Source organism: Galeopterus variegatus, unplaced genomic scaffold (assembly GCF_000696425.1).
Source record: "Galeopterus variegatus unplaced genomic scaffold, G_variegatus-3.0.2 Scaffold1838, whole genome shotgun sequence".
Lineage (NCBI taxonomy): Eukaryota > Metazoa > Chordata > Mammalia > Dermoptera > Cynocephalidae > Galeopterus > Galeopterus variegatus.
In genome coordinates, this window is record NW_007727949.1 from 237,504 (window position 1) to 244,861 (window position 7,358).

The 7,358-nt window shown below is 37.0% G+C and overlaps 1 protein-coding gene across 1 annotated transcript in view; it reads left to right on the plus strand.

Annotated features, from left to right (window-relative positions):
- Positions 1 to 280: 280 nt before the first annotated feature.
- Positions 281 to 7,358, plus strand: part of ETNK1 (ethanolamine kinase 1) — a 50,955-nt gene continuing 43,877 nt past the window's right edge. The window contains exon 1 of the mRNA XM_008579228.1: positions 281 to 787. Within this exon, the coding sequence (XP_008577450.1) occupies positions 632 to 787 (156 nt within the window). The 5' untranslated portion in view covers positions 281 to 631. The remainder of the gene's footprint in view (positions 788 to 7,358) is intronic.

The following is a 7,358-nucleotide window of genomic DNA, read 5'->3' on the forward strand; positions in this document are numbered from 1 at the left end:
TTAATCCAGCTTCCCATACTCAGGCCAAATTCAGAGGCTGATCTTGGGGTTATTTCAGGACGTGTCCCTTGCTTCCCAGAAAAACTCAGCCCTAACTCAAGCCCAGAGCCCCAACACCCTCCTGATCAGGTAAGCTTAAGCTTCAATGCCTTGCAGGGCGTGTCAGGGCTCAGGCTCACTCCGGAGGTGGAGCCCCGCGTTTTCCAGACTAGCAGCTCGTAGGGCAGATGTGTGATAACCGCGGCAGGGGAAACTAGCGCGGAGCAGCTGGCCCATTGTGCGGAGAGGCTAGAATCCAGCCCGGGCTCCTGACGCAGGCGGAAGCCCCGCCCCGCGCGTGACGCCAGCGTCAGGCCAGTCCCGGCATGCTCCGCGGCCGCCGCGGTCGAGTGCAGGCGAGAGGAATTTTCCCCGTGAGCGGCCCCAGCTCAGTTCAGCTGCTGTCCAGACCCGGGTCGGCGACAGTGTCGTCTCCAGCCGTTCTCCTACTGCTCGCTCGCCCGTCCGAGCGCCCCAGGCCCTCCCGCGAGGGCGCCCCGGGACGGAAGGATCCACCAGCCTGTCGGCGCCCGCCGTTCTCGTGGTCGCCGTCGCCGTCGTCGTTGTGGTAGTCTCCGCCGTCGCCTGGGCCATGGCCAATTACATCCACGTCCCGTCCGGCTCCCCGGAGGTGCCCAAGCTGAACGTCACGGTTCAGGATCAGGAGGAGCAGCGCTGCCGGGAGGGGGCCCTGAGCCTCCTGCAGCACCTGCGGCCGCACTGGGACCCCCAGGAGGTGACTCTGCAGGTAACGCCCACACTTCAGCCTTGGGCCTCACATCCCAGACGCGGTCCTGGGCCTCTCGCCACAATCCCCTCTGTTCTCCGATGACCGGGGAAAACCTACGGGAACGTCTCTTCGCTCAGTCCTTTGGGAAGTGACCCTGTATTTCCTACGTTACACCTAGGAAGGTCACTCCCCCTTTCTTCACCGTTGCTTATTGAGATTGTCCTGAGGGCAGATTTTCTTTCTAGAAGCTACGTAAGTGACGCACCCATTCACACTGGGAAGATTCTTGTTGATAGTTGCCCCTCCTCCCACTCCCCAGTCCATGCTAACTGCAAAAAGAACCTTTCCTACTCCCTTTGCAAGGGGTCCTCGTCTTCTCCCCAAGGAACCGCCTCTCTTTCCACAAATAATGCACTGTATTAATTCTTTCTGATCTTTTCCTTTCCCCCTTCTCCATCGGCGATTTACTCACATTGATACCTCACCCTGCGTTTTGTTTTCCCACAACCTCTGATTGGCGAAAGTACTATTCCAAAATAATGGCCAGGCATTGCTGCATTGGGTTCTTGGGTAGCACTACACACATTATTTTATTTGAATTGATATTTCTGAATTTTTTAAGTCGTTTCAGTAAAGTTCATATCTGATGTTAGAATGAGCTTGTGAATATTTACTTTTCTTAAGCCACTGTTCATAGACAAATTGGGAGAACAAAATCTCTAAGAATCTAGGAGTTTTTTAGTATCTTGGAAGTTATGATTTTGTATACATGACATTTACTTTGAATACAAATTTGCTATTAGCTTTTGCGGTGTATAGTTTAGGAACTGTGTACGAAAATGAACCTCCTTTTTTCCTTTTCTCTTGCAAACAAACAAAGAAACAGTAATATTAAAGACTGGATATTTGGGATTTGTTTTATATCTGAGGAGTAATTTAAGAACGTTAAGTTGAGTTAGCCGAGTCATCTGCCTCGTTTATTGATTTAATTCTTTGCTAAATTCTTTGCTTAACTAGCCAGCACCTGTTTTAAGATAAATAAAACATGAATAGTTCCTGGGGCTCAGAACAGTTCCTGACACTTGGGCTTTCATGAATGCTAGTTTCAGTTTTTAGTGCCTTGAAGAGTTTAGAGCAGATTAAAAGGACACAGATGTTTTGAAAAAAATTATTAGACAAAAAATTCGAAATTCTAAGGGAGTATTTGTTAGCCAGATATTCAGGAAATAGTGATTCAAAATGATTTTCATGTATAATATAAAAAAATTAATACATTTACTTTAGCTTAGGAAATGTCTTCCAAATTGAAACTCAGTACTTATTAGTTTATTATTTATTAACTTATTCGTAGTTTATTATAAGAGGTTCTAAAACTTATTAAAGGGATTTATTTTCTGGTAGTCAATTATAAATTAAACATATTAATTAAAGGCAGTGCTATTTCCTGGTAAACTAGTGCTGGCAAACCATGTTACGTTTTAAGCAGTGACTTTATAGTTTAATGCTTGGAAGAATGGAATTTCCTTGGATATATTTCTCTGTAGAACAGTTACAATAGCTACTGTGGAGTACGGTGGGATTAGGTGATCTGTATATATTTTTTTTCCTCATTTAGTTGCCCAAACAACCATATTAGGTAGGGACTAACTCTTTTTTAGGTGAAACAGTGAAGTAAAGCCAGAATATAGGTAAGAAAGGACAAAATGTGGTAATATCAAACTGTTTTTGTATGTTGTAAAATAAACTACTTGTAATTGAATTTTTGCTTCTGTGTAGTAACTTTTAACTTGAAGACTTTTGGGCTTATAAACCAAACTTCTAATATAATTATTTGTAAGTGGAAGTAAATACTACCACTTATCTTGCCCCAAGGGTGATTATTAGTTAGAAATCACAGCTTTTGGTCCAGAAGCTGGGACATATACTAAGCTGAGTTGATGGTTAATTACCTCTCAACTCGATAAATCTGACTCATATCCTAGGTCATTACAAAGTTTACTTTTATGATGCTTCCGGATTTCTTTAGTAAATGTCAATGGGAATATTTTCTTTTGAGATTTTATTTTATTTACTTTGAAGTATAAAGATAAATCATATCTCACATTTCAGAAGGGGAAGTATGTGTCATATAGTAAACAGATTATAGTGTAATTTTAGAATAGTAGGGTATCAGTAATATAGCCTGTTTTTTCTGACTTTTTTCCAAAATTTTTATGTGTTTCAAATATGCTTTAAACATACTTCAGAGGCTTACTGTAGTTATACTTATCTCACCTGGTGGTTACTCCTGCAAACTGAACTATCCAGAACATACCAAAAAATCTAGAAACAAGCAAAAAAGACTTCATTGTAGTCAAAATGGTAGAGGGCCCAGTCTTTGCTCAAAACATAAGAGCACATGCCATAGTATATTTCATTTTAAATAGGGGTCCTGTCCTTTTAAGATTAAAAGAGTAAAGTATAAAGAGAGTGGTAAGTTTTTTGGAGTTTAGTATCAGAGAATAGGCAGAGTATTATCTAAAACAGCACTACTGTCCACAGTGCTTTGCATTTAATAATAATTTACTGTTTACAAAGCACATTCACATACATTCTCCAAACTGTTTTGTGAGGTAGATGTAGACAAGTACTGTAAATACGTATTTTATAGTTAATGAAATTGAACTTGTGGTGTATAAGTGGCAGATCTGGGATTAGAACCTGTGTTATGAATTAATTGCTCTATGACCAAGAAAAGGTTAAGTCTGTACATGTGTTATGATTATGGCAGGGAAGCCACTTCTGTATAAAATTAATTTCTTAAAAATAAAAGCTTTGGCTCATAAAAAGATTTTGCTTTAAGTTCCCTTCAGCATAAATTTGCATTACTTTTTCCATATGTGACACTATTTTAGAAAAGGGAACACTTCAGCTTTTCTTTAAGATAGAGACTCCTTTTATGATGTAACAACTCTCTCCCTAACTTGTTAAATTTTGGATTTTTGATTTATCTACATTTCTTTGGATAGTCATTGTATAAAGGAATAAAGAATCAAGTCATATCTTGTAGGTCCGACAGAATAATTCTCACTCTTAAAATTGTTTTTCTTTCTAAAAGAGCTGATGAATTAGTGTTTGGAATATTCTAGTATGTTGTATCAGGGTTTATCTGCAATGTTGAGCAATGTTGTTTTTCTCATTACAATTACTAAATGGTGGGAATATGTTCTGAGAAATGTGTGGTCAGGTGATTTTGTAGTTGTGCAGAAGTGTATTATGAAAGGGAACAGCAGTAAACTTTCATATTATCTATATTGGCCACTAGTTGCATGAGCGTGGGCCCTCTAATTATGTTACTAAGTCTCCTTGTGCCTCATTCTCCTCATCTCTTAAGTGGGGATTAGAATAATAGCATCCCCAGAAAGTTATGAAAATTAAATTTCAGGCAGAGATTATGTCTAGCACTCATCAAGTACTCAGTGAGTGTTAGCTAACAGTTATTAACTATTATTTTGCTGTGAGGATGGGTGGGAATCATTTAAAAATGCAATAATTATAAGTAGACGACAGTCCTTTCACCTGGGGTTAGACCTAATGTGTCAAATGCTTAGCTTTCTGTCTTAAAGATTTGAGTTACCTCTGGGAGGGTCACCCTGTGGGTAAGCTAGGTACTCTTCAGCAGTAGATTTGTTTACATCATCATCACTGCAAACATGTGAGAGATGCGTTGTAGATTTTGCAGTAGATTTGTTCACGCCATCATCACTGCAAACATGAGAGATGCATTGCCCTAGGACATTACGAAGGCTAAGCAATAGGAATTTTTCAGCTATATTGTAATCCTATGTGATCACCGTCGTGTATGCTGCCTGTTCTTGAGTCCTGTAGATACATATATGTGGTCATAATTTATATTCAGTGTAACTTTTAATATCAATGGTTAGGTTAGGGTAGGTGGTATGACTTAAGACTGTATTGACTGTGGCTGAGAGAGATATAATGTTTGATAGGCTCCTATCAAAAATGTGTAATGTTATAGGCTCCCATGTGTTTTATTAAGATGTGACTATAAAGTTAGGAGACTAATGTGCTACTTCATTTTCAGGTATTCACAACTGTGTTAGCAAACTGCTTTATTACTCTGGGGGCATTAGCATAATGTGATAGATAGAGCATGGTTTTTAAATCTTGATTCCAGCCATTTGTAACCATTGGCAAGTTTTTATCTCTGTATGAAATGGGATTACTACCTACCTTGGAAAACAGTCACAAGAATTAAATGAAATGTTTAAAGTTATGCATAGTATATTTTGATACTACAATTCCTGCATCTCTCATTTCCAGCCTGCCAATTTGTTAATGAGAAAATTGAACTGAAAGAGTTGTAAGCTCCTAAAATCAGTAATTCTGACACTTATTTTTTCTACTAGGCATAATGCTAATTTTCAGCAGGATTCCTTTGTACAACTAACTGTAGCACAAGATAGGAATGGGGGAATGTAGGACAGAAGACTTCATAGAGGCGGGGGTACCTGAGCTGAGCTTTGAAGGAAAGATGTGATCAGATGGATTGGGGGATGCATTAGGAAAACTATTTCACAAAGGCAATGAAGCTAATAAGTAGTTTGGACAGAATAGAGTGTGAACAAGAAAAGAAGTGGGATTGATTTCTGGGAAGGTAGAGTGGTTAGATATGAAGGATTTGTGGCTCATGAAGGAGTTGGTATTTTATTATCAAGGACATAATGGGAATTCATTGAATATTTTCAAGCAGGTGAATTATATCATCTGTTTTTTGAAGAAGTGACAGGCTGCAATGTAGAGAAGCATTGGTTGAGGGGAATGTTTTAAACTGGGGAGTGATCATTTAGGACATTGGTTTTTAAATTGGTGGTTACCACACACTAATAGGATGCCAAATTGGTATAGTGGGTTGAGACCACTACACTTAGATGAGTTAGAATAAGATATGATAGGATGCATCAGAGAATCTTGAAAGTAGTAAGGTAAGTATTGTTTTGTGAAGCTTGTTTTAGTTTTATATAAAAGTTTCTATATACATAACTACATCTGATGATAAATATATTTCTTTCGGTGTATTGCATTTTTAAAAGTTTGAGAAAGACTTAACCTGGGAGAGACAGTTGTGTTATTTCAGGGAAGAGGTGCTGGGGCCCAAATTAGGATAGTGGGCTTTGAGATGGAAATAGGAGAAAGATTTGACATTTCAGAAAATAAATGTGCAGAACTTGTTAATTGCTTGCAGTTGAGCAGAGAGGGAAGCTTAGGGTTTTTGTATGTGTATGAGTGAGTGACAAAGATAGGGAAGTAATAGAAAACCAATACTTAAAGAATCAGAGGTTAAGCAAAAATAAAAATAAAAATAAAAAAAAAATCAGAGGTTATATTATTTCCTTTGATTTTGCCTTATAAGGAATTATTTTACTCTTTGATATACCAGATTGGCTGTAAATAAAATTTTAGCATCCTTTTAAAAATTGTAGATACAATAAATATACATAAACATGCCCGAAACATAAATTGTTAAACAAATATTTGTTTAACCCCAACCCAGGGAAAGATATAAAATAATTTCAGCAACTCAGAGTATCTCCGTTTCTTTTCCTGCTCCTAACCTCTCTGTACCTCTGCAGGTAAATTATAATAGCACATTTTTTTTTTTAATTAACAAAATAAAATATTTTAGATTAGTCCTTTTTTGAAAGTATGTACTTGGAAAATAATATGCTAAATGCATGAAAGCCCTTTTACAAGAGACTACATGAACAAGAAATAATTTAGTTTACTAAAGAGATGTATCACAATATAGAAGCTTGGAATAGGGAAAAAAAAATTTCCTATTACCCATATTCTATTTTATTCCCAATTGTTTTATTTTTGTTTATTAACTTCTCTCAAACATTTTACATAATTGTAATCATATGTATAGTTTTGTATTTCTTTTTGTCACTAGCCTTTCATAAACATTTTTCCATGTTTGTATGATATTGACTATACTTTTTGGTAGCCACAAACATAGTGTTTGATTATGTTAAACATGACATGACTTAATTATTTTTAAAATGACATCAGTTTTTAAATTATGAAGAATATGGTGAAGAAAATTAGAAAGGCCCGTATCCTATGTAAACCTGCCAACTTTGTTTTAAAAATAAAAATAATATAAGACCTTAAGAAAATATTGAAAATACAAAGCTGTAAAATGAAAAGTAGGCTGGCCAGTTAGCTCAGTTGGTTAGAGTGTGGTGTTATAACACCAAGGTCAAGGGTTCAGATCCCCGGGCTGGCCAGACACCAAAAAAAAAAAAAAAAAAAAAAAAAAAGAGTAAAAAGTCTGATTCCCTTAACTCCCATGTCATTCTCCCCAAAGGTAATTTTGTGAACAGTGTCTTTTGTCCTTTTACAAAATTGCTAAGTTAAAGATTTACCAGGGCACATATCTATCAATGTTTAGGAATATCAATAAATATATTTTCCTTTTGTATATATAACTAAGTTGTTCTATATTTTGCTTTTTAAAATAATAGTTCTTTTTTTTTTTTTTTTTTTTTTTTTTTTTTTTTTTTTTTTTTTTTTTTTTTTTTTAAAA